The following is a 26,970-nucleotide window of genomic DNA, read 5'->3' on the forward strand; positions in this document are numbered from 1 at the left end:
CCTCTGCACTGCCATGAAGACTTGCAGGAGGGCTCACAGTCACCAAGGCAATGGCCCTGACAACACTGGCCTACACTGGCCACTTCAAACATTCCAGGAGAACAGTACAGATTTAAGGGAAAGTTTGTGGGTGAGCTGAAAACTACCTACAAATGAGAACTAAACACCTCGCCTATCATATTTTCCCGGCTGCGGCTGGGGGGCTGCCAGACATGCTGAGGGAGGATGCAGAGGAAGTCAGGTTTGAGTGGGTTGTTTGTGTAAATTTCACTTCTGTCGTGGACAAGACAGGAGAGCCTCAAGAGAGCTCAGCTGAGGGCTGGCTGCAGTGACACATCCCTAACAACCCCTCCAGGACATCAGCTCTAGCTGGGAGGGAAGAAGGGATCATCCTCACATGTATTTTCCCATTAGCATGTCCAGGATGTGTTAAACCAGTCTTCCCTTTCTCTGGGCTTGGCAGAATTAATCACAACAGTAGTGTACCATTCTAGATGCTGGTGCATTGAAATATGTCTGATATCCTACTCCACAGGGTATAAAAAGAAAGATGGGAGAAGAGGGAAGTTAGATCTAGAGAATAATCTCACAAACAGCTGTTTTATACCCTGAAACATACTTGTGGAGGAATTTGTATGTTTGGCCACATGCATTCCTGCAGGCCAGATCAGCTTTCAGTCAGAATTTAGAAATGAACAGGCATTTTCTGCTATTTATAAGACTTTCCTCTTATCCAAACAGCTCATCAGACTCTTCAAAATTACCTCTGTAACTGACTAAAGCTACCCTGGGTTTCCCATTGAACACACTGACTGAAAAGATGGTGTTGAGGAAAACATTTATTTCCCATTCTATCATATTTCTCTGGATTATAATACGTTTTAAAAAATTACAATACTTGAAAAAACTTCACTTCTTCTTCCTCATCACTGTCAGTTACATTGACAATGTAAGTGCTGGAGGGAGTAGACGGGGAGGATGGCAAAACCTCCTCCACCACTTCCACGTCCAGCTGTGGCAGGGGGCTCAGAACTCTCTCCTCACTGCAGGTGCCCTGACAGGTGACAATCTCAGGGCTCCCACAGACATGCTGGTTCTCACGCAGCCTCTCCTCTGAGTACGCCCTGAAACGATAGTCTTCATCCAGAGTGGAAAATATCACCTCCTGCCTCTGGTTCCTCTCCTCGTAAAAGCCAAAGTACTGAGGCACCGAGCTGGAGAAATTCCCGTAGCCAAAGGGAGCTCTGAGTGGGAATGTGCTGCAAGGGAAGAGATTCAAGGTTGGCTTGCAGGAATGCAGAGCAGCACAATGACATTGATGTTCTGTGCTGCTCAGCTTATCCTGGTTTTTAAACCATACACTGATGTTCTGTGCTGCTCAGCTTATCCTGGTTTTTAAACCATACACTGATGTTCTGTGCTGCTCAGCTTATCCTGGTTTTTAAACCATACACTGATGTTCTGTGCTGCTCAGCTTATCCTGGTTTTTAAACCATACAAATTTAAAACCATGCCTAATTTCAGCACTAGGGCCATAACAAGAGTCGTTCTGATTCCATTTCTGTGCATAAGCATCTCTTCAACCTCAGGCACACACGAGGTTGCTCTGAGAACAAACATAAACCCCAATGCATTTATCAATCAAATATAATACCATGGATAATAATACATGGATAATAATGGAATATAATACATGGATAAACCAGCATGCAGTGAGTTAACCAACACACGCAGATTAAAAAAAACAAAAGTCAATTTGTGTAATTTCCGTATGCCAAAAATTTGTGACAGACGTGGGGTAAAACGCTCCTATTTGTAATTTTTAGTGAGTTCTTGCAACTGTTACACTGTTATCAAACAGGACAAAGAATCCTTGTGACCAATATGTGGTTCTCAATGTTAATATTTAAAGAACTCACAGTGATAAATTTTTAAAAAGTAACCACATAGTAAATTGCAGGAAGTTACTACATCGAATGGAACTGTATTCCTCCAGTGGCAGATGCTTGAATTTTTATTCTGATGCAGAATGACACAGGCATTGTAATTTACAGTGTTTTAGAGAAATTTACTACATTGTGAAGAAAATAAAATATGCAAAGAAGTAACAGAGCTCTACAGTGCTAGCATTGTGAAGACATTGATACAATACCTATTGAGGAGAGAGTTCAAGGGGGGACTATTCCTCATTCCAAACTAATATTTAAATTTTTAGTGCATATATCTGCACTTTCAGTTCAGAAATCATGACTCTTGTATGCAAGATATTAGTTTATAGGACAGAGGACATTGTATTAAGAAGACCCTGGCATTAGCAAAGCTCGCAGCCTTCAGAAGTCCACTAATGTGTAAAATCAGACGAGTCTTTTATGCTACAAGAACTCTCTTCTCTTTCAGAGGCCTCACAAAACCATCTCATTTCAGACACCAAGCCTCATTTTTAGCAATTTTGGGAATATGTGTCCTGTGTTTCTTTAAAAGACCTCAAAAATAGAAATTTCTTGTATTGCACTAATCAGCTCCTGAAGTTCTTCTGAGTTTGATGGGCCATCATTAGCCCTAATTAAAGACCAGAAACATATTGGTTGCTGCTACTAGTGAGAATGAGCAGTGTATAAACAGGCAACATTTAAGTCTGATGACTGTAATAATTTGTTAGGTTTTCTACTGCACAGTCATGAAAGAAAAATGATGCTCTGTAAAGAATAAGCAACAGATGACTGGTGTTTGAGCTGCCTCCCTGCACCAGGGCACTGCTGCTGTTTGTGCATGCTCAGCCCAGCAAATACCCAAAGATACTACGTGTGTTAGCTTGGAAAATCTTTGATTAGGGGACTTTTGATTGACTGAAAAGGAGGAACTAGGAATTACTACTTACACAAGAGTTCTGCAGACACTTCCCACCAGGCTGGGTTTCAGAAATATCAGCACTTATGGCAATCACAGTGTACCCAGGAGACATCTCCAGGACACACCCACTTTAATTCTATCTGACCCTTTTCAAAGTATATTTACATCATCTCTACCTAATGCTCTTCTGCCAGAATCAACTGCACTTAGAGCCATAAAGTGGAAAGAAGATACTTCTGTTTTCCATGGGCTTGGGAGTGCCAATTACTGCAATGGTTCTATGGAGCCTCCAGTAACTGAGCACATATTACGAGCAGCCTGAGGCCAGGGGATCCCACCACACAGCAGATACAGGAAACTAAGAGCTCCTTTCCCTCTGAATGCTCCACCTGCTGTCTGCAAGTCAAAAGACTTTCTGCCTTTCAGCATTTTTTTCTTACTGGTATTGAAACGGTTTCATTACCTTGAGGGGAAACAGCGAGGTCCAGGTATAAAGGAAGGGTGGCAAAATGGAAACTGAGGAGCTCCTCCAAACAGACTGGCTGGTTGTCCAATGGGAGCAGACACATAGGCAGGTGAGGGAATAAAAGGAGTAGCCTGGGGGAGAGCTATGCCTCTAGGAAAAACAGAAATCCCTGGGATCTCACTGTTAGAGACCGAAAACCTGCCACTGGTGCTGCTGATGTTACTCGGGTTTCTGCTGCCGAAGCTCTCAGCAAAAACGGGCGCAGGTCTCTTCAGGGAGAAATTGAGCCCAGGTGATACAAAACCTTCTGTCTGAGCAGGTTCAGCAAAGTGCTGGGATGAAACTACAGGGCGCAGGGGCAGGGTAGGGACTGCAACAGCCACTGATGTGGTGCTTGCAGCCGTGGTCTGGAAAAGAGTCATGGGCCCAGCGTGTTGGATGGAAGAAGCCGGCAGATGGTTGGCAGGAGACTCACCTTCAGGAAACAAAACAGTTATTTATCAGACATGAACACAGACTTCTGATAAACAGTGTCAGAGCAAGCCACAGCAGTTCTGGGTACACACAGAGTAATTCCCCATGAAACATTTTCCTGTAACTCATGTCGTAATACCCAATGTGACGCCATTCTGAGAGATGGGTCTGGAGCCCACACATTAAAGTCTGGTTCAGAGAACTGGGGTGGAAGGAAGTGGCTATTGAGGGTTTGTTGGTCTGGTGAGGTCTTGTCCTAGTAAGGCCAAACAATGGATTGGAGTATGCCTTCAGCTCAGAAGTCCTCACAAGTCTACTGACGTGAAGTGTTCCAAATTTGTAACAAATCTGTGTGCTGAGGTGCCGAAAACACCGTAATGTCCAATATATTTCCTTATTTCATCAATGAATGCATCCCTAGGCAATTTTACTTTTAAATGTTTTGCAGAACACAAATTTCAATGTACATTTTCAAATCACACCTCATCAACAGGGCTGCCTTTATAAGGAAAGATTTCAAAACACATTGCATAGGAATTTTCAAACAACACTAACTCAGAACTTTACCAGAACAAAGCTGAGTAGTCTTGTTTTAATATCTCCAATAGAATCAGGCATTTCATTTTCTTGTATCATTGCAAAGAAAGCAGCTCTTTCCAGGATGCTTAAAGAGGAAAATGCCATTGCCTGGATCTGAGCTATTTGCTGTTGAAATCCACTATCCATGCACTGACAGAGCCAGAGCTCTTCCTCTAAGGAATATGCAGATCAGCTCTTACACTGGTCTGGGGGTTCTCACACTTTCACTGCCAATGTGGACTTTTAGTAAAAAGAATGATCCTTCCACAGTATCTGGGATGTGGAGACCAAATGAGGGAAAGAAGCAGCTGTAGCTTAACATCTTAAATAGAAAGGAAATGTTGGTGAATAATCACAGCTTCTCTTGGCAACATGTGCCAGGGCCTCACTATCCTCACAGCAAAGTTCCTTCCCAATATCTAATCTAAAATTACTCTTTTTTCAGTTTGAAGCCATTCTCCCTTCCCCTGTCACTACATGCTCTTGTAAATACAAAACTCTTACTGGAACAGGTAAATTCTGAATTTTTAAAATAATTCACTGCTGAAAACTCACAGACTGGACGTCCAATACTGCTCTTAACATTGGAGTTGACAAAAGAGTAAGTAGGTGATGAGAAGGGAAGGGTTCCAGCTGGATTTGTAGTGATGGTACTCTGGGAAGTGCCTGAAAATGCAGCAGAGCCAGGTGGTGGAGAACACTTCTTTTTGTTCGGCTGATAAACCCAACCTGTCAGAGATGAAAAAAAAGATGAAGTCATCCAATATTTTGGATGGTTCCGTTATTTATCTAAAATTATGTTATCTGTAATTTGGAAGGATCTGATAAGACAAGTCTGAAACCTGCTCCTTTAGGCAATGGCAACACCAATTTTACTGGAGATGGAAATGAAATATTTGGGTATTGTTCAGGAGTTACCAAGTAGTAGCTGCTTGTGAGACGAAGAAATACCAGACACTGGGGAGTGATGTGGCCCAGCTGAGGAAACTACATTAAAAGGAGGCTTTCAGTGTGGAGGAAAACCACGAATGTTCAAAATGTGGTCTTTCCTCATTGTTTCCTCAACCCCTTAAGTCTCACATATATCTGCAGGTCACAAGACATAACAGAAAATATGACCCACTGGGAACCCTGGATAGATTTTGGAAGATCATGTTTGCCTTTGCCTGACAGCATTAACCAAACACTAACAGATAGAAGAATATATTATGAATTTACACTATGCTGCTTGGTTTCTTACACTGGTTAACTCTTAATGCAACTTTAAAGAAACACCTTTTTTTTTTTTGAAAAATGCAAGGAGAGAGGGAGACTGATGGTCTTTTCCTTGTTTATGATAGATTAGGCAGGATCATGAACAAGCAGCGTTACAACAACAGAGAAAAAGGACTACAACACCTGGTTATCTCAACAGCTTTCTAAAAGTATTTATGCTCCATTACCTTCTGAATAAATGAATTAGTCAAGGGTACAAATTTTAACACTTGACAAAGGACTGAGAAACATTTCCCACACCATTATGTGGGAACCTCAAGTCTACATGTTGAAGAATCCCACAGAATACACTGTTGTTTGTGCCTCCTGTAACATTTCCCTTTCCTGCTTTTAAGGAATGGATGTGTGTGTCACCACAGGCCACCTGGGCAGCTGTTTCTGGAGCAAGGAAACTGCTGCAGCAGGCCATGTTCACAACAAACTCACTCTCTGGCCATTAGACTACTAAAGCATTCAGAAGAGCTGCTGTAGCTGCAGTGTTCTAAGCACCAGCATTTTGGATGCTTTAAAAAATTCATAGTTTCAAGCCACACAGAATGATTGTGTGCTTGAAATATCTGTACTTTTTTGTCCATCTCTGTGAATTGCTATAATGCAAGAGATGGGTTTTCCAAAAAGTCCTGCACTTCTAAAGCATTGAGGTAAATAACTAATGTGTTTACCAGGAAATTCCTCCCTGTGCCTCAGTTTTATTTTGTTGGCTTCCTCGTAATACGGCTGCTTCTGCTCTTCAGTGAGTCTGCTCCACTCCAGGCCCAGCTGAACACTGATCTCTGCATTGTTGGCACCTGGGTTGGCTTTGGCCACAGCAGCCCTGTGGATCCTGGCCCACACCATGAAGGCATTCATGGGACGCTTCACACGGCCACTTTTGGTCTTGCTGAACGGAGTGTCTGGCATCCCTGTGCAACAAGGCAAGGAGACATCATCACCTTCCAGGGAATACAGCAGGTCACACTCAGTATTACACCCAGAGGATATTTGGCAACAGCATCACCAGAGCTATGGAACAGATGAAACTCAGTGCACATTTGGAGAGCAGTTCCTACAACATCCTCCACTGCCCTCTGCTGAGTTACTGCACAAGGAATCAAGTGACCTGACTTTTCTTATGTATAATAAAAAAAAATTAAAAATAAAAAATATATAAATAAATAAAATTAAAAAAAAGAAACAGGACTACTAACACACTAGCTTGGATTTCAGTTGGCTTATTTTCTCATGAATTTATAAACTAATTGTTGTAGAGCACCAACCACACCACTGCAAATTTATTATCACCACCAGAACTATGTAACCAAAGCCCTAAGGATGCAGGGACTTGGACTAAGGATGCTGAGGCTGCTTAGTCCCACACCTGTGCAGTCCCTGTCTTCTCAACCATGGCTGTTGCTGTTTTGGGTTTCTGCTTGGGGCTTGTTGGGTTCTTACACATATATATATATATGGATGGATATATATATATATATGTATATATGTATGTATGTGTGTGTGTGTATATATACACATATTTGGATTTAGACATTCATTTTGTTGAGGGAACCTCTGTTCCCAAAGGATTGTTACATGACACACAGATTGCGTTTAAATAGAGCTGGCAACATGATGAATTCACAGGCCCCTTAAAACTGAACCCTGAGCAAGCAATTTCCTCCAGGAAAAGGTTTAGAAATTAACTCACATCATCGATAAACAGGAAAAGTCTTTAAGATCTTACTTAAATAATTAATTTTGAAAGTCTAGATATCCAAAAAGAAAAATGCTTCTAATATGGATGTTTCAAAATGCTTTTCATTTAACATGTCCAGATTTTATCAGAGAGGTATACAAGCACTTTATGGCTTTAAAAATCAAGCAGATTCCTGACATTAAAACTGTAATCACAACTCAGTGTAATTCTGAACACTGTCCTAAGGGGTTTCATGCAGGCAGTGACCAAGGTGACAAAACTGCCTGGATTGTAACAAACCACCACAGAACTCTGTGTTCCTGTGCTTTTGTGCCTTGTGCTGACAAGAGTTGTGCTAAACAGAGCCTAAACAAAGGGATGATTTCTAATGTGACCTTTCTCCTGCCTGAAAACCTGTCCCCTGCGTGCCACCCTTCGAGCTCTCTGACCATAATAATACCTGAATCCGAGGGCAGGACTGTGAGGGGAATGTTTTTTGTCTCAACCTTTGGCCGCGGCAGGAGAGGCTGCAATTGAACGGGCACTTGTTTCACCGGCACCTGTTTCACCGGCCCCGGAGCCACGGCCACCAGCTGCGAGGGCAGGGGGCCCTGGAGCTGAACGTGGGGCCGGGAAGGCAAGGACTGAAACAAGACCGGGATGTTCTGATCCTGAGGAGGGTTCCCAAGCTCACACAGGGCTCCAGCCGCGGCCTCGCTCCTCTCCACCTTCACCGGCCGAGCCTCAAAGGCCACGTGGGGTCTCTCGTTGCTTTGGACGGCGGCTCTTCTCCAGGGCTTATTCCCGCTTTGCTCCAGGATCTTCTTCTCCTCGTCCTGCCGGTCACCGCTGCCCCTTTCATGGTCCCTTTCTCTCCTGACGGCGCCCCGCGCCTCCTTCTCCCCCGCGGCCGGAGCCGGGATGCACCTGCTCCTCTTGGCCGCCCCCTCGCTGTGCCCGGCCCGGCCCGGCTGCTCCTGCACCTGGACGCGCAGCCCCCCGAGGGGCCCCATCACCTCCCTGTGCCTGGGGGGCGAGGCGGGGCTCGCCCGGGCGCGGAAGCGGCAGTGCCTGACCCTGCGCTCCATCGCTCTTCGGCCGCTCCTCGGCCGCCGCCGCCGTTGCGCCAACGCTCCCCGCGGCCCCGCGCGCACTGACCCCGCATCCCGCACCAACCGCGGGGCGCGCACCCCGCCCCGGCCCCAACCACAGCCCCAGACACAGCCACAGCCCCTCCGGCTCGGTCGCGCTGTCCCCCCGTCCCGCGCCCACCGGTGGGGCCGCCCCCACCGCCCATCCCGCGCTCGTTGCTGGGCGCGCACGGGCCCCCAACGCCGGCTCCGCGCCCCGCGGCCGCCACAGGCACTGCTGCCGGAGCCGCCACGGGCACCGTTAGCGGAGCCACCTCACGCTCCGCCCTCCGCCTGCTCTGCCCGCCCTCCGCCGGCACCGCCGGACGCTGCTCGGGCCCGCCCACAGGGGCCCGCCCACAGGGGCCCGCCCACAAGGGCCCGCCGCCGCTCTTTCCGCTTCCGCGCCGGCGATGCTGCGCTGCTGCCGGGCGGGCGCGGCCATCGCTGCCCGCTGCTCCCCGGGCCCCGTGCTCTGCTCCCCGGGCTCCCTGCTCTCCTCCCCGGGCTCCCTGCGCGCCCTCCGCGTCCCCGCCATGGCCAAGAGCAAGTTCGAGTACGTGCGGGACTTCGAGGCGGACGACACGGTGCTGCCCAACTGCTGGATCGTGGTGCGGCTGGACGGCCGCAACTTCCACAGGTGAGGGCAGGACAGGACAGGGCAGGGCAGGGCAGGGCTCAGAGCGCCGTGCCCAGAGCAGGGTCCTGGTGGTGGCGCTGGGATGTTCCTGGATGTCCCTGTTCCTTTGGGAGTCCTGCAGGTGCGGGGTTAGAGATCCTCGTGTCCCCCGCTCGGCCTCTCCAGGGCGGGATTCCACCGGGGTTTTGTTTTCACGGGTGGTAGGGAAATGGTCCCAGTAGGGAAATGGTCCCAGTAGGGAAATGGTCCCAGTAGGGAAATGGTCCCAGTAGGGAAATGGTCCTAGTGCTTTGGCTGTGCTGGGGAGGAACAGCAGCTGCTCTACAGGGTTGTGTATTGGTGTTTGGAGTCAGTGTCTGTGTGCATTCCCCTTCCCTCGGCTGGTAAATAACACAGGTTCTTGCTTGGATATTATCTCTGGTTTTGGTAAAGCTCTTGAGTTTTGACAGGTTTATTGGTAATGTTGCCCTTTTTGGGCTGAATATTAAAGACACCCTGTGAGAAAGGGAGTTTACAGAAAGTAGTATCTGTTATCCATTTCTGTTTAAAATACATAAACCAGCTGCTTTGGAAAGACTGGTTAGGGTCAGGTGCTGGTGGGAAAGAGGATGGGTGTCCAGAGTGAATAATGAGGATTTTTGTTCCTGCTTTTCATACCTGGAGGGAATTCTTTGGTCAGTATTAACAGGATACTGAAAGTCAATATTCGTATAAAGCAAATACGAGGCAAATGAATGGGTTAGCATTTTTAGTAGCTTTTAAAGGGATTCTTATGCAACTGTTCTTGCTTTGAAGGTTTTCTGAGCAGCATGACTTCAAAAAGCCAAATGATGACCGTGCTCTGCAGCTGATGACCAAGTGTGCCCAGACAGTGATGCAAGAACTGGAGGATATTGCTATTGCTTATGGACAGAGTGATGAATATAGTTTTGTTTTCAAAAAGAAGAGCAGGTGGTTTAAAAGAAGAGCAAGGTAACAGCTGCTTTGATACTGAAGTGAACTTGTTTCTAACATCTCTTTATAATTCTTCTTCAGATAACCCACCCACACAGGTTAGGAGGAGGGCTGGTGCTTGCTTGTAGTTAGTTCAGGTTTTTCATGTGGATTCTTTACTTGTGATCTTCTAGGAAAACATGTTGAATAATACAGATCTTGTAAAAAAGTTATATGAACAATTTATTGTATAAACAATCAAAACATTATAAACAGACATTCTTTTAAGAAAATGTTACAATTCTCAGTACCTCTGTTGTTCAAAAGTCTCTGTGCCATTCCTCATCTGTTTGGCCATTATTTAAGAAATGCTGCTCTCCACTAGAGTTATCACCACTGATACTCAGATAACCACAGATATATAATCACACTCACGTATTTTTTTCTTTTTTTCTCTTTTTCTGTGTTTGCAAGTAAGTTCATGACTCATGTGGTCTCCCAGTTTTCCTCAAGTTACGTGTTCTATTGGAAGGATTACTTTAAGGACCAGCAGCTTCTGTACCCACCAGGATTTGATGGACGAATTGTGTTGTATCCCAGCAACCAGAATTTGAAGGACTACCTCAGCTGGAGGCAAGCTGATTGTAAGTGTTCCTAGAAAAGAGATTTGTGCAGTTGAGTTGACTTCCTCTGAACAGAAATGTCCTTTCTGCCAGTGTATTTGTATACACAGTTGTCAGTGAAAGAACAGCAGGTAGGGTGGTAGTTTTCAATAATATTGCACTTTTTCTGGGCTTTGTATGGGTACTGGCTGAAATTTGGGGTGTTCAGGCTACAACTAAATTTATTGCATCCCAAGAGTGAGATCAGCACAAGAAATATTAGAACTGCTAATAGAATTAATAAATTAATTTTGATGTTCAGAGTTGGCTTAGCTGAGGTACTCTTCTTTAATGAAGAGATGTGAATATTCAAATTCACAGCAGGTAGTAATCAAAAGCGCTGAATATTCCATGTGAGAACAGACCACTGGATTTGTCTCTAGACCTTTGTCAATATTTAGTCACTATTGTCAAATGAAAATAATTTATTTTATACATAAACACCCTTCAGCCTCTGCTGTGCCCTTTTCACTTATGAAATGTCTTCTAGTCATGATATACAGTATTATATTAAAAATGTATTATACACATTGTATTTTCTTTAGAAACTGATTATATTAATTTTCCATTTCTCTTGGCTGTTTCTTGGATACAGCTCTGGAAATAAAGCTGTTTTTTCCTAACTAGTCACTCAGATTTGGTAAATAATTGTCCTTACACTCATTTCTGTGTTTCCTCTAGGCCATATTAATAACCTTTATAACACAGTGTTCTGGATGCTTGTGCAGCGAGGTGGTTTGACACCAGTGCAAGCACAGGAGAGGCTCCGGGTAAGAGTCTGCTGATGTCACGGCTTTTTACAGCTAAAAATTAAATCATAAGATTTTCAAAGTGTCTTACCGGCCCAGCAGCCCTGGCTTGTTCATTACTGTAATAATTTTGTGGGTGTAGTCAACAACTTCTTCAATTATGCAGGTATTGATACCACTAGCAAATAATGTAATTTTGGTCAGGTATTAGCAGGGTTTTAAGTTCTTAGTTAGCAATTTCAGAAATCATAGAAATGTCATAAAATGTTCAGTGTCCAAACACATGAGGAACAGTGGCAGAATTCAACTCCTGTTGGTTGCTAGTCCCTTCTGTTGTGTTTTGTCTCCTTGTGCAGACTTCAGATTATTCCTGTTTTCTCCTGGAATCTGTTGACTGTCTTCCATTTATCTTGAAAATGTAATAAAAACCCTCTCAGTTTTAATACTCATTTGGCAGTTGGAATTAATTCCTCTGTTGAGGGAAGCAATTAAACTTTGTGTCTTAAAGATGAAAAAACTTTACAAATGTCTGTCTTGCTTCCAGTATTCACCCCTCCTCTATCCTAGAGATACAATTTTTTTTTTTTTCTCTAAGAGTATTTTTCTTTTCCTTTCTTCTCAGGGAACTTTGGCTGGAGATAAGAATGAAATCTTATTTTCTGAATTCAACATCAACTACAACAATGAACCTTTGATGTATAGAAAAGGAACTGTCCTAATATGGCAGAAGGTAAAAAACCATATTGCCACTTGCTTTGGGCTCATATTTTAAGTAGTTACACTGTGATAGGCAGACTGCACTGTAAGAGCACCATATGTATCTCCAGCATATGTCTAGGAATAAATATATTTTAAAATTAACTATACTTCCCATGTAATTATGTCTAAGATATCAATGTGTGCATCACTGGGGCCAGGCTCTTCCCAGAATTACTTCCCAAGTATGTCCATGGCAAAAGAATTACAATCTTCTGTTCGATAAGGTAGCTCAGCTCATAGTTGGCTTAGTCCTTTTCTGCTAACTTGAAAATATTCATTATTCTGCAATTGATTGCATCATTGATTTAGTGGGAGAAATTCCTGTCCTGTGGGGGTTTTTTTATGAAATTATTTTTATTAGAATTTTTGAATCCACTCTGGATCTTTTATGTCTGCTAATGTGTCAATTGTATTTTCAGGTCAATGAAGTCATCACTAAGAAAATAAAACTGCCAAAGGAAGATGAGGAAAAAGAAGTGGAAGTAACCAGGACTAAAACTAAAGTTGTTCCCCTGCACTGTGACATCATTGGGGACCAGTTCTGGGAGGAATATCCTGAGATTCTGGCTGAGGATAGTTGATATCTCTGATGAGCATAACTGGTAGTTCACATTTTGCTCTGTTTGGGTTGTTGGCAGGTGAGGAATATGAATAATGGCTGGCAGAGTTTGACCTGTAACCCTCTTCAGCAGCTGCATTGGGTTTAGCACTGTTGCTGCCTAAAAAGAAGACACTGGTGCTGTCTGACATAGAAGGATATGCCCATATGGAAAGCTAAAATCATACTGTGTTTTGAATGCTAAGAACTCATCATGAATTAAGACTGTTCCTGCCTTGTACATGTGTATTTGTAAAAAAAGTATGTGGAAATTTCCTGTATTTCTATAGCATTTAAACAATGAGGTATTTTATTGAACTGCTGAACTGTTAAAAACCCACATATTTGAATGGAAAATTATTATTTTGATTTTTGTGTTCGACTGAGATGGACCAGAGATCCAATTGGGATTTAATATTAAATTTCAAGGCTGGTGTGTTTAGCCAGATGAGTGACCAACTGTTCAGCTGCCTGATGTCTGATTCTTACTGAAATGCAATGAAGTAGCTCAGCAGTTTTCTATGGTTGTTTTTTAAAGTATTTGTCAAATGTACAGGATTTTTATACTTTTTAAAAACATAAATAATAGTACCTTCCCTGCTGTGTTTTATTATGTGGCCTTTCTCATTCCTGGGACTTGTACTAGGTAAATGGTGACAGTTCCAAACAGTGAAGTTAATAATAAAGATACTGTTGTACAGGCTGGAATTCTGTTAGGACATGCATAGACATCTTTGCTCATATTCCTGGGAGCTCACCTGTCTCCTATTGTGCACAACACAGCATGTTAAAAAAAATATACAGCACAACATAGCAGAACATTCCAGGTGCCTACAAAGAGGGAGCCAACAACATTTTGTGCTGCTGTTTTCTGATCTCCCTGGGAAGGACAGGGCAGTGCTGCCCATCCATATTTGTTATAGGGAAGGGAGGAGTGTGTGTTCCCTGCTCTATGCACAGTTCTCTTCTGGTTTAGCTGTCACTTAAGACCCTTTGTCAAAATTGACCTCTCAGAGCAGAAATATGTCTGCTAATGGATAAGGGCTTGTCCCAGTGTAACTGGAATTTGAGGGAAATAACCTATTTCAGAGTGGAAATACAGTTATTTGGATAGGTGTTTATATGGCTATTACTGCTTCTAACCAAGCTGGTTTCAAAAACATCCCAGAACAGTAACTGGGCCAGTTGTTGCTAATGAAGAGATGGTCAGCAGTTGGGACTGGCCATAAAAATAGGAAGAAAGGATCAAGTGTGACTGAAGATCACAGTACTGAGGTTCCTGTGAATTCCCTTATCAGCCTACTCTGTTTCCCCCTTCCTCCAGAAGAACTTGCACATTTAAGGCAATGTGGTTTTGGTGGGGTTTAAAAAAAAACCAAACCAAACTCTGACCAGGTGCTGATGTAAACTTCAACTTTCCAGGTTAGGCAATGAGTCTGTGAGTTTATAATAGCACAGGGCTTCCCCCTTGCTTCTCTGTACTGATGAAATACATGGAATGAGAGAATGTATTTTGGGTTTAGTTGGTAGAATGGGCTACATGATTCCTAGGAAGAGGATGTGGCTTGATGGTTGGGAGAATGATACAGAATTAGTCATTGCACCAGTCATTTATCCCTAAGAACTTTGTTGGCTTTTTTTCTTTTAACACAAATGCAATTTACTTGGCTTTGAAATTCCATGTTACTGCTTGGTGCCTGACTTTGGACATTACATGCAAAGCAACTGTTCCAGAACTGGTACCAGCTGGATTTACTGAGCCTGGTAACAGATGAAAGATTAAAAAAATAATTTGGCAGCCATGATTTATGTTTGGAAAGTACTATATAGGTTTTTTATTTTATATATTATGGCTGCCTGATACATTCTACAGTATCTTTATCTATGTACATTATGTGTGTATACAAAAAATAGGTCTGTATTAGGTCATAGTGTTTTCTAATTAACTCATAATAATATGGAATAAGTCAAAATAGCTGCTGGATGCATCCATACATATGGATGCAGACTTTGGAACCAATATAAGGATTGTCTGTGCAACCATGGCCTTTATTTTGTATTATGATAAATTCTAGAGAAAGAAACTCCCTGTGGTATCCTCGTGTATAAGATGTACATGTGTATGACTCCACAGCTTTAGGGGAAAATAACTATTCCCAAGGCTCAAGCAGCCAGGCTGGTGTTGGTGGCACACACAACACACAGGTATTTCTGTATCTGCAGGAGTCCTGTACTGTGACCCAGTGAAGAAAGAGGTTTCCTTTGAATTTTTTGAACAACCTGTGGCCAATGTATTGCCGTAACAAGAAGCATTAAAGCTACGGGAGCCCCCTTATGAAACATTAATGGAGGTGGTGAATCGTTATAGTAAAATCTATAAAAAAGTGTTTCCTTGCTGTTCCTCAGTGAAATTACTCTGCCCTGTGTATCTTTTTATGCATTAAACTGCAAATTACATTGCATTGCCTGTTGCCCAGGTGGCATTTCATGGCCTGGGGCAGGGAGGTTTGGTCCGGATCCAGTGATGGTCCCCAGAGTGAGCTGCAGGAGAGGGCTGAGCCAGTAAGGGGAACTGAAAATAATCACAGATTTGTTTGGGTTGGAAGGGACTTGTGGAGATCATCCAGCCCAACTGCCGTGCCAGGGCAGGGACACCTGGAGCAGGTTATCCAGGAACGTGTTCGGTGGGTCTGGGATATCTCCAGAGAAGGAGACTCCACACCCTCCCGGGGCAGCTGCTCCACTGCTGTGCCACCCTCAACGTAAAGAAGCTTTTCCTCACGTTGAGGTGAAATTTCTTGTATTTTAGTTCACGCGCACTGCTCCTCGTCCTGTCACCGCGAAGAGCTTGGCACCACCCTTTAGATCCCCTCCTTTGAGTCTTTGGGCTGAGCAGGCCCGGCTCCCTCAGTGTCTCTATAAAAGAGAGACAGTCTAGACCCTGAACCATCTTTGCGGCCTTTGCCGGACGCTCTCCGGTGCCGGATGCAGGAGGGATGTGTCAGTGCTGCCCGCTGGTCTCTCCCGAGCCCTTCCCGGGCCCTTCTCCACCCCTCCCGGGCTCCTCCTGGTCCCCTCCCGAGCCCTTCCCCAGTCCTCTCCTGGGCCCTTCTCCGGCCCCTCCCGGTCCCCTCCCGAGCCCTTCCCTGGGCCCTGCTCTGGCCCCTCCCGAGCCCTTCCCGGGCCCTGCCCCAGTCCCCTCCCGGCCCTTTCTCTGGCCCCTCCCGGTCCCCTCCCAAACCCTTCCCCGGTCGCTCCCGGTCCCCTCCCGAGCCCTTCTGCGCCCCTCCCAGTCTCCTCCCAGTCTCCTCCCGGTCCCCTCCCGCCATGGCGGCCGCTGCTCCCTCAGGCCCGCGGCCCTGCGCGGCAGCGCCCCCTGGCGGCGGCGGAGGTCGGCGCGGCGGCCCGCTCCCGGCCATGGAGGAGGACGAGGCGGGCGCGGAGCCGCGGGGCTCCCGCCGCCGCTCGCCCAGCCCCGGCCGCCTGGACGTGAGCTCCAGCCGCTTCGACCCGCTGCTGGCGCTCTACTCGCCGCGCACGCCTCTGCCTTTCCCCGCCGCGCCCTGCTTCAACAACCTCGCCGAGTACGAGAGCTTCCAGCGCGGCCTGCGCCGCCCGGGCGGCCGCCGAGCCGCCACCGCCCGCCGCGGGGCCACCGCCGGCCGCGCGTCCCGCCGGGGCCCGCCCGCCGCAGACCCCGAGCGCATCCAGCGCCTCCGCAGCCTCATGGTGAACCCGGGCCCCGAGCAGGAGGCGGCTGAAGGCGGGACGGCGACGCGGCGGCGGCGGGCACCGCGCAATGTCCTCACCAGGATGCCCCGTAAGGGCGCGGGCGGCGCGGCCCCGGGCCGGGCGAGCGGGGAGCCGGGGCTGGGCGGGGGGCGGAGGGCGGGAGGGCCGGGGTCGTGCCGAGGTGGGCCCAGGGCTGCGGCTGGGCCCCGCGTGGAGTTACAGTGGAGTTTGGAGGTGAGGAGAGAGCGATGGCTGGGCTGAAGCAGTTGGGTGACGGCGGAGAGTGGGTGGGTGGTGTGGGGGAATGTTTTAGTTTGATGGGAAAGGACACTTGGGTGCAGAGGCACTGGCACAGCTTGCCCAGAGGAGCTGTGGCTTCCACTACACCAGGTTGCTCCAGTCTGACCTCGGACACGTCCAGGGATGAGGCTTGGAGCAGCCTGGTGTAGTGGAAGGTGTCCCTTCACATGGCAGGGGGATTGGAATGAGATGGGCTTTAAGGTTCCTCCCAGCCCAGACCATTCCGTGATTCTCTGAAACGGAGTGCTGGAATGACGAACAGCATTTCACAGAACTACTCACACACAGAGATGACACTGACTTGGTTGTGGGGATGTTCTGCTCTGTTCATCGGTTACATACATAATTACGTACATCTTCTTGGTTTTAAGGAGAAAAAGGATGAGACAGTGCTGTATTCTCAAAAATACTATTTTAAACCAGGACTGATATTAGCACTATGCTCTTGACCAATTGAGCTAATCTCAGGGTCATATTTGGGTCAGTCCAGGGTGTAATTAAACCATAACCTCAGGGTAAGTCTGTAACACACTGCTGTTACTTAGTTGCTAACCAAACATCCTGCGGGCAGAAATGCTGGCATTTCTGGTAGCAGGATGGCAGAATAGTGGATTGAGGTGTGAGACAGCTGTGGTGTAAATTCATCAGCTGTGATGATGATACATATTTCTTGTAAAAATGTTATGTGTGCAGGCAGGGTAAACATGCCCTAAACATGAAGAGGTGCTGCTTGTGCCCCCCACACCAGGAATCAAATGGCATTGCTGTCAGGTGAGATGTAACATTAGTGGACCTAATTAAAATTACTGGGGTTCATTTTGGAATCAAATTATCTTTTCAGCATCACCTTAATTTGTTTTTTTTTTTCTAAAAAGCAAAGCCCAAAATGTCCAATTCTGAATGCCCAAGGCAAAAACCTTTTTCTTGTGTTCATTGCTATAGATGCTGTATGATCTTAAGTATCACACTTAGTGTTCTGCACAAGTGCAGAGGTTCTGTTGGGACAAGATTTCTAGAAAACTGATCTTAAATATTTATTTCAGATCTTAATAAAAAATTTTTCAGTTTGCACTGGTTATGAAAACTGAGGAAAAAAAAAAACCTGTAAAAATTAAGAACCATTAAGAACACATAGTTAATATCCACACATCCATATCTGGACTTCAAAAAAAAGGGCCACAACTGATACAGAAAGCGCTGTTCAGCAGCCTGGGGTGTTTTAAGAGTGATTTGTAGCCAAAATTGTGTGCTTTCCCTGTAACTGGGGGGATGTCTGCACCACAGGTGTTTGGAATTTGGACTGTTGGATCAGTTCAGGAGGAGCTATTTATCATTGCTTTGCATTCACCAAGGGACAGAGAATCCATGTGCAGGGCAGGTGGAAAGGTGTTTGATAGTGTTCTGAGTTATTCCAACTTTTCTCTTGAGGTTTTTCTAATCTTGCCTCTTAATAGAGTCTGCCCTGAGGACAAGGCCTTGAACTTACCCAGAGTTTAGATCTTTATTTTCACCCTTTTGGGGTGCTTGCCCTCTGCTTACAGTAGTTTTTGTGTCATTTTTCAGAGTCCTGGTATTAAGCATGTGCTTATTTCATACAGGTAAGGGTTGGATTTTGAGTACCAACTAGGTAACTCTTTTTCCTTGAATTGAAAAATTGTTCATGCTGCTCCTTAACAACACAGAAGGCACAGGAAGATTTAGTTGTTTGCAGAGCCTGCAGAGCTTTAGTTGGACTTGCAGAGGAGGTGTGTTCCCAAAATAAATGCCTTGTGTTGCTGGTTTTATTTTTTTCTGAGAATGTCAGGTTGTTGAAGGGTTTTTGGATGATTTGTTCTGCCCTTCTGCTCCAGTGAAGCTGGAGGTTTGCCATGGAGGAGCCAGAACCTTATAGAGCAAGGGAAAGTGGGCAGAGTGTAGATTTGGTAGAGCTGTGTAGTGATTTCCTGGGTGCTGAGAGGCAGAGGCATAGTTGGAAATAAGGGTTGGATGTAAAATTCTGTAAAAAGTAGTAGATGGAGTTCTGACTTAAAGGGCATATTGGAACTTAAAATCTAAAAATAAATCTGGATTTTAAATTATTATGTAATTTCTCAGAGTTGGTTAGAAAAAATACTGTTTTCTGATTGGGAGCTTCAATTTGATATCATGATGGTGTTATCTGTGATGGAACTGACAATCCAGAACATATTTGTTGTCAGTTCAAGCTGAAGGAGACACAGAGGCTCATGGAAAGACCCCCTGAGCAAGGCTGGGAGGTGCTGAGACAGCTTATGCTCTGTGTGAAGCCAATTTCCTGCAGTTATCCAGCTGGAGAGGGCTGGCAAGAAGACAATAGATCTCAAAAAATAAATGTGATTAGGTTAATTCAGAGGAAACTGATTTAGATTTCCCTGCTGTGGCCATGAATTACCCTGCAGCCCAGTCCTGCAGATCAGCTGTTTTACAGTCACTTTGCACTCATTTTCTGGTGTGCAAACCTTGAATCCACAGTCCCTGAGGCACAAGGTGAGAGATCATCTCTGGCTCACATATTTTGTTAATGTGGAGAACTGTGTGAGAGTTTAGATCAAGTCTTTTCCCTGACTCTTAGTAGGAACTGTACAGCAATCCTGGGGCTGTGTTTGCTCAAGCAAACGGGTACCAAGGCGTGGGTGGAAGTCGTAAATAATATCTACACCTCTAGATAAGTTACACTTGCAAAGATTTCTGGTGTGCAGACAAGGCTTGTGTGAGCCATGCAAGCTGTACATTTTACCAAATTCCTTCACTTTTGCCCTGGAAAAAGCATTATTTTAAAATAATAAGAAAAAAAGCTGGGGTTTAGCATGGTTTAATTGCTGGCTGCTCCTTAGAGTAATTTTATTTCCTTGCCAAAGGCTTGTATGACTTTGAAGAATGTTCAGCTGGCTGCTAAAATCTTAACTGAAACAATGCATTTTCATCAGTTTAAACTGGTCCAGTTTAGTAAGTTGAAGGATTTTGAGTCGTTCATTGTTTCAGAAATCCCCTTGTAAAGAAAAGGAACAAATCTGCTACAATTTTTTATTTGCAGCTCGTAACTAATCTGAGGTAGCCTTAACCAGGCTTTTGTCTTTCCTGTGGAACTAACTCTGCCCCCATGAGCTTTCTGTTCCCTCTCAACCACTTTTATTTACAGTTTGGATTACTTGGCATGTTTTTGAAATGTACCAAAAAGATTTTCAGCTAAGGCTGATTTGGCTGTGGGCTATGTAAAGCAAAACCTTCATATTTTCTGAAGCCTTGGCTCTCCCCATTGTAAGAAGAGTTTTGGTGGTCTGGTAATGGCAACCACAGTGTGGCTGCAGTGCTTGGGGCTTCTTCATTGCTATTGTTGTGAGCACAAGTATTGTGCCAAGCTCTGCCATGCTTGTACATAGAGTGGATTTCTACATCGTTTTTAAATAGATAGATACTGAAGAGAGAGGTTTTACAAGAAGGTATAGTGACAGGAAAAGCAGGAATGGCTTCAAACTGAAAAAAAAGTAGGTTTAGATTAGATATGAGAGAGCAGTTCTTGGCTGTGAGGGTGGTGAGGCCCTGGCACAGGTTGCCCAGGGAAGCTGTGCCTGCCCCAATCCTGAAAATGTTCAAGGCCAGGCTGAATGGGGCTCTGAGCAACCTTGGTCTACTGGAAGCTGTCCTGTCTGCAGCAGGGAGTTGAAAGAAGATGATCTTTAATCAATCTTCCCATCTCAGGCCGTTCTATGATTCTATTCTATGATTCTGTATATTTTGGAGAAGATTGGTGATGTTCTCTCTCTGTTGCAGTCCATGAAGGCAGCCCACTGGGGGAACTTCATCGCTGTGTCCGGGATGGTGTCAGGATTAACGTCCACATCCGAACCTTCAAAGGGCTTCGTGGAGTCTGCACAGGGTTTTTGGTTGCATTTGACAAATTCTGGAATATGGTAATTATTGTTCCATCCCTTCATTTGTAACTGTTAACATTGAAAACTTGAAATTTGCAACAGGTTTAAGCAAATGACGTATGGGGAAGGTTAATGTGGTTTTGTGGTTCACAAACTAATTTGCTCTGGCACCAAGTGCCAGACTTAGTTGGTACTTGGTGTTGGACTGGTACATCTGGGAGGTGCCCAACATCTTAGAGAGGTTTTAGGTGAGACAGAAGTTTTGAAGAGTTCCCAACATCTTCAGATGGGAAGGTGGAATATGAGGAATATGAGAAGCTTCCAGAGCTTTCTCTGCAAAACCCAGTCTTTCTATAGTGGTGGGTGCTTCTCTGATTTCTTTCACTAACATCACTGAGCTGCCAGTGACAAAAGCTTTTCCCTGTTTTCTGCCTTGTGAAGATCTTAAGGACAGTAGATGGAAAAGCAGCTATTGCATATCTGTGAGCCTGGAGGTGTGAAAAGTTTGGAAGTGGGGAGGAGGGAAGGATTTTGCAGGCAAGGATCACAGAGATTTTGCAAGTAATGCAGAATGAACTTTGCTGCTGCTTTTATACCTCAGTACAATTTAGATGATTAACAAACCAGCTCCAAAGCACAGCTTGTTCTTGGAATGGATTTTCTCTCAGAACATAATTTCATAATGCTTTGACACAAAGCTGGTCCAAAGCTGCTTCATGTTTTATTTTAATTTTGATCTTTCTGTTTCTTTTTTCTTTTTTTAGGCCCTGACAGATGTGGATGAGACTTACAGGAAACCAGTAATGGGCAAAGCCTTCTATGCAGAGCCTCAGCTCTCACTCACCCGAGTAGGTGACATCTCCTGTTTTCTTTCTAATTAACATCTCCTTTTTCAAAGTAATCAAAGGGGAGCATTGATTTGAAGCCCATGTTTGTTTACATTTGAAATATTTTACCTCCTTTTATTATGGATGACTCTAAAATAACTTGAACTGAGCAAGAAGAATACCTCAAATGTTTTCTGATCTTTCTGAAAGTATTTTAGTAGTTCAGTGTTTCCACTTTAGAATCAGATCAGAGTTGTTGCTGCATGAAGTTCCTCATGGCACAGTCTGTGTCTGCAACCAGAGAAACAACACAGCTTTTTGGTCACTTGAGCTTTCAGTCTGGGTACTGTGAAGCCCAAGATCTCCAAAGGTCTCCACTCTCTAGGATCCAGCTGCAAATAGAGTTGTTTACCACACTGACAACTGAAGAGATGATAGATGAACTTCTGAACAATGAAAGGAAAAAAAAATGTGACAGGGCAGTGCCCATTGAATGGCAACAGCTCCAGGCCTTTTGAACATCAGAGAAGCATCACAAAAACATTTAAACTGTTTCATTGTGAGGAGTTTGCTTTCAAATTCCTGCCATTTAAATCTGTTTTCTGATAGATCCCACCCTTCCTTTTTTTAAAGATTAGTTAAAAATAATCAAGTTGTCATTGTTCCTTTAGCTCACTCTCACAAGCATTGGCCTTCCATCCTGTTGCTGGGAAGAGAGAGGCTAACCAAAAAATCTCATTTTTCATTATTTCATAAAAGCTTGTCTGCTGCCAGAGTAAAAGCAATTTCTTTTCCAGTTTCAGCACCATGTGTTCTTAGATTAATGAGTTCATACAGTGCTTTGGGTCTGTTGCTGTAGCTTTTATTATTTTTCTGTTGTTTATGGTCTGCTCACCTCCCAGAACACCCACATGTCATCTTTTAGTTTGTTTTGGGGAGCAAAACAAAAGATCCCTCAGTTTTTCAGTGTACAGACTTTGCTAATGGAGGCCCCTCATCTTAGGGATTTATGGCACAAGGATGGAAATCTCTCTAAAACTGACATTAAAAGAACATGGGGAAAAGTGAGCTGTAGGAGCAACTTGACATCTCTGTTTCTCCTGACCAAAGTTAAAGGCTACCACACAGCAGTCTTGCTCCCCAAATTCAATTCCTTGGTGCTCACATTAAGACAGTCATGACCATGCAAGAGACTCCTTCACCTGTCACTGTTTGACTTTGGTAAGCAAACGTGGTCTTTATTGCTGGTGGAGATTTGTCGCTGTGTCCTGTGAGCTGATTTGGGATTGTACATGAAAATACAATATAGAAGTGTGGAACAAGTGGCCTCTCTTGTTTTACAAGTGTGGTCACAGATACAACTGTCCTTTTACAGCTGTTTGACAGGCTCAAGCTGCAGGACTCCTCGGGGAAGAAGGGAGCTGACTCAAAGACTGTCTCAGAGCAGCTGGCCCTGACAAATGACTCTCAGACACTGAGTTCGAAAGCTGGATCTGGACGAGGGAGAGCAGAAGAGGAACGTGAGAGGCAGAAACACTTGTGCAGAGGTGGAGAGAAGAAGACCCCAGGTGACAGGAGTGAAGCTGATGTGGGCAGCAGGACTGCCCACACAGAGGGGGCCCGAGCAAGGAGCCAGTCCCAGAGGAGGAGGCGGCCCAAGGTGGATTATCAGCAGGTGTTCACACGCCACATAAACCAGATCTTTATCCGAGGGGAGAATGTCTTGCTTGTCCATTTAGCACATTGACTTGGCTGAGTCTTTGTCAGAGTATTTATTTGATAGCATGAACTTGCTGCTGCAGCTCCCATTGCTATTTAGAGTTGTCATTGAGTAGGATGGTACCGTGGCTGGTTTCCCATTGCCACCACAAGGTAGGGGAAGGAATTGTATCTTGAGCATCCTGGGCTCAATGCCAAAGCAGCCTCCTTAGATCCCTGTTGAGGGTCTCAGGAGAAGGTCAGCAATGCAGTTGTTTCTGTGATAAGGGGGAGTTAAGCACAGATCCCACTGTTTCTTAAAAAGAAGCTAAATGGAGAGGGTTGTAAGAGTATTTTGGTGTACTCTGTTACAGAAGCTGCTTGTGGCACACATTTAAGGATAAGATCTGGACCTGCAATAAATCAGAAATGCTCTTTTGCACATTCTGAGTAATATCAAGAGGAAATTGCTAGTGAAACCAACACTTTATCTGCTGCTGTTACATGGATGTCCTCTTTTCCAGACATAATTCTGACAGTCATTTTGAAATAGTTTATAAAACATTGGAGTCACATCCTGCTGATGGCTACTGGCCTCTTTGCCATAGTTAGCTCTGTAGTGCCCTGCTCTTTTAATGTGGGTGATGGCAGGACTGTAACTTATTTCCTGTATCAAAGCTTGGGCTCTCATTGTGGTGCTGTGCTTTGGCCCTGTGTCACCAGCAAGCAGATGATGTAGCTGATCCAGGGACCTCCCTGTCCGGAGTTCATCTGTGGGTGAAGATGGAAAACTATCCTTTTATATTTCACCCATTTGCTGCTTAGTGTAACAGTGAAGCTGGCAAAAATTGGGTTTTTCTCAGGTGTGTTTGTGCTGAGCACACCTGTCCTGTATTTAAACACCTTTCAGGCTCCCTCTATTGAAACCAGAGCTGCTGTGTCTCCAGCAGTTCTCATGGAGCAGGAATCTTCATGGGTCTTTCCTGTCCATGTGAGGGACACATCATCTAATTCCATTTGAGCTTTGGAGATGTGTTTGAAAAGGTTTTGAAGTATAGAAGTCAAACTCAACTCATCAGTGTTTCATTTTAGCAAGGCTGTTGAATTATTGCAGGTCAGGCCAGGGTTCTGTGTATATAAACTGCTTTCCAAAAAACCTACCTGCACAAGTTTGAGGGTAAATGAAGCTGCTCCATTATGTAGCCTGTTCCCTTTGTTGTCAAAGGAGATTTCATGCTGCTATTCTGTATTCATCTCAACTGCCTTGTGCTTTGCAGCAGCTCTGTGTGTTTAAGCTGAAGTTGGGAAATTGCTTTATAGCAGGACTTACATTGCATATAGATGCCCTGAGTTCTCAAGTTGAGTGGTTGTACTGTGGGTGACATGGATTTCTGTTGCTGCAGATGCAGCATTCTGCTTGCTTGGTCGTTAGGGATATGTCTGGTGTTTGGGTGAATCACAGAAATCATTTAGCAGGCATTCTGGACACACAAAGCAGCTGTTTGCCTCTGGGGGAGCTTGAAACTTATGTCAACATTTCACATGACATGGGGCTTGATGAGCTCAGCCACTGAGCTCAAAGCCAAGTTCAGCCTGGGACAGAATAAAAAGTACTTTTGAGGCAAAATAGTTTCATCTGGGGTAAAAAAGAAAAGAAAATAATTAAATACTCTCTACACCTTCTTCTGAAACATTGTTTACTGCTGTAATCCCATCCCTCTGTGAACTGAGAGTAGGCACTGAAAAGATTCTTCTCATGGAGGTTCGTGTTTCTCCTTCCTTCTTTACAGTTTGTGTTCATGTGCTCTGCAGTTTTTCCTTTTATTTCTTCTTTTTTTTTTTCTCCCTTTCTTCTGTCAGTACTTTGTCTCCTCAGGACATTCTAAACTCTGGTTTACAAAGACTGTTCTTGTTGTCCTGGCTTTCTGCACCCTTTCCTGGTTGGTTTTCTATGTACTAACCAAAACCATCACAAACTGCTAGAAACAAGGTGCTTATCTCTGCTTCTGGCTTCTCAGCAGCTTTTATTGCAAGTGAATATTTTCTTCCTTACATTTTGGTTGTGGGGATTTTCCTCTCTGTTTTCTGGCAGCTTTGCTTTTATTTCAGCTGCTTGGGATGACTCCTCTCTGCCTTTTCTATTAGTACCAAAGGCCACTGGTTTTGACCTCTCCTCTTTCCTTCATATTTGACCAAAGGGTTTCAGATCACCCTCAGGCTGATACACAGTGACAGCTCATTGAATTCTTGCTTTTCTTCACCTCCTATTCTTAATTCTGTTTGTCTGCCTGGTTTATGCCTTGTGGATTAACTAAGATGCAACTACTATGAATTTTTTTGTGTCTGTGCTGCCCTTCCTTGTCAATTGACACTTCCCCAAGTTCTCAGTTGCTGCTGGAAGTCTCAGTGTTTCCTTTTATAATGGGTTTTTCCCTGAAACCTTACAGATGTTTGTTGCTTCATCTATGAGTTTCTTTGTTTACATTTTATGAAAGATGCTGGTGCTTAGACTTAAGTTTGTGCCTTGATTTTTATATCATCCCTGACCTGTTCTTCCAGAATCATCACCTTGGTGAGCAAACCTGGTTAAGGATTATAGTTTATCTACTTTTTTTGCACTACCTCATTGTTAAAATGTTCCTCCTCTCATCTGTGAAGTTGGTTAAACTACTCTCTTCCAATTTAGATTTAATGAATTATTTGTTGGTTCTTTCTTTGTTTCCTACTTTCCTGCCCACCTTTCTCATTATTGCCAAGCTGCTTCCTAATACTGCTGCTTCCTCTTCTACAACTTCATATCTTCCAAAATGCCTTCCTTTTCCTACTTTTTCTGGCATTGTGTATTTCTAAAATGCATTATTAAAATGCCATCTTATGGATTTTGTCTCTCTCAAGCATCGTGATTGTGATGAAGCAAGTGATCCTGTAGGTGTATTGTCACTTGCTTGTTCAATACTTCAGATAATGTGGCTCTTTAAATAAAATTGAATGTCATGTTATGAAATGAATTCTTCTACCTCACTGAAGCATTTTCCTAAATCTGTTTAAAAAAAAGAAAAAAGAAGAAAAAGCAAACAACCTTTGGAAATAAATAAGCTTTGGTTTTCAGTGGGTTTTTAAAATTGTTTCTGATTGTTTCTTTCTATGGTTTTCCTTTTCTAAACTCAACATAAAGTTTTTTGTTCAAAAAGTTTTTTGCTCCCAGTCCTTCCTCTGTTGCTGCGGTGGTGCTGTGAGCACAGACACACCAAAGTCTTTGTGCTAAGGAATGAAGAGTAAGAGACAGAGAGCAACGTGAGAGTGAAAAAGCTTTGTGTGGGTATGAAAACCTCCCTGGAAAGGATCCACAGGTTTCCACCTGTGCTGTATTTCTAGGACTTTGCCCAGCCTGGTGCTCAGCAGTGGTTCTTAAAGTGTCTTTGGGGTGAGGAACCCAGTTACTGCAAGGAACAGTTTTCTGCAATAACTTTGAATAAGCTTTGGGATAATTTGAGAAAGTTTTAAAATAATTTCTCATTTCTGAGATTATTTCTTAGGAAATGTTTTTGATCAGGTGCTTCATTTTACTCAAACACTTCTTAGGCTGTGATAGTAGAAAAGGTAAGGCCAAAGGAGAAAAAAAAAGCTTATAAAGAAGTGTGAGTTCAGTTTCTTCTCTCAACTGACTTGTCCAGCTTGTTAATTGCCTGGAAGGTTTTTTTTCTGACCTAGAGTGAAGTACTTAGCATATCCTCTGCAG

At 44.3% G+C, this 26,970-nt stretch overlaps 3 protein-coding genes across 4 annotated transcripts; 2 read left to right on the top strand and 1 right to left on the bottom strand.

Annotated features, from left to right (window-relative positions):
* Nucleotides 1–870: 870 nt before the first annotated feature.
* Nucleotides 871–8,401, bottom strand: SOX30 (SRY-box transcription factor 30; the record flags this gene model as incomplete). The annotated part of the gene is made up of 5 exons (XM_083871978.1): nt 871–1,259; nt 3,314–3,791; nt 4,925–5,098; nt 6,307–6,546; nt 7,774–8,401. 5 exons carry the CDS (start codon nt 8,399–8,401, stop codon nt 890–892), a joined length of 1,890 nt encoding a protein of 629 aa, XP_083728104.1. The 3' UTR covers nt 871–889.
* A 455-nt stretch (nt 8,402–8,856) lies between these two features.
* Nucleotides 8,857–13,883, top strand: THG1L (tRNA-histidine guanylyltransferase 1 like; the record flags this gene model as incomplete). 2 transcript variants are annotated; one of them, XM_083872037.1, is made up of 6 exons in its annotated part: nt 8,857–9,083; nt 9,879–10,055; nt 10,491–10,660; nt 11,360–11,448; nt 12,050–12,157; nt 12,606–13,883. In XM_083872037.1, 6 exons carry the CDS (start codon nt 8,857–8,859, stop codon nt 12,765–12,767), a joined length of 933 nt encoding a protein of 310 aa, XP_083728163.1. In that variant the 3' UTR covers nt 12,768–13,883. The 2 variants fall into 2 exon arrangements, with proteins under 2 accessions (XP_083728163.1, XP_083728164.1); XM_083872038.1 differs by lacking the exon at nt 8,857–9,083 and having other exon boundaries at nt 9,941–10,055; nt 10,495–10,660.
* Nucleotides 13,884–16,201: 2,318 nt separating this feature from the next.
* On the top strand, nt 16,202–26,427 carry LSM11 (LSM11, U7 small nuclear RNA associated; the record flags this gene model as incomplete). The annotated part of the gene is made up of 4 exons (XM_083871910.1): nt 16,202–16,604; nt 20,606–20,745; nt 21,471–21,554; nt 22,909–26,427. 4 exons carry the CDS (start codon nt 16,202–16,204, stop codon nt 23,278–23,280), a joined length of 999 nt encoding a protein of 332 aa, XP_083728036.1. The 3' UTR covers nt 23,281–26,427.
* Nucleotides 26,428–26,970: the final 543 nt, after the last annotated feature.

Source organism: Zosterops lateralis, assembly GCF_965231275.1.
Source record: "Zosterops lateralis genome assembly, chromosome: 14".
Classification (NCBI taxonomy): domain Eukaryota; kingdom Metazoa; phylum Chordata; class Aves; order Passeriformes; family Zosteropidae; genus Zosterops; species Zosterops lateralis.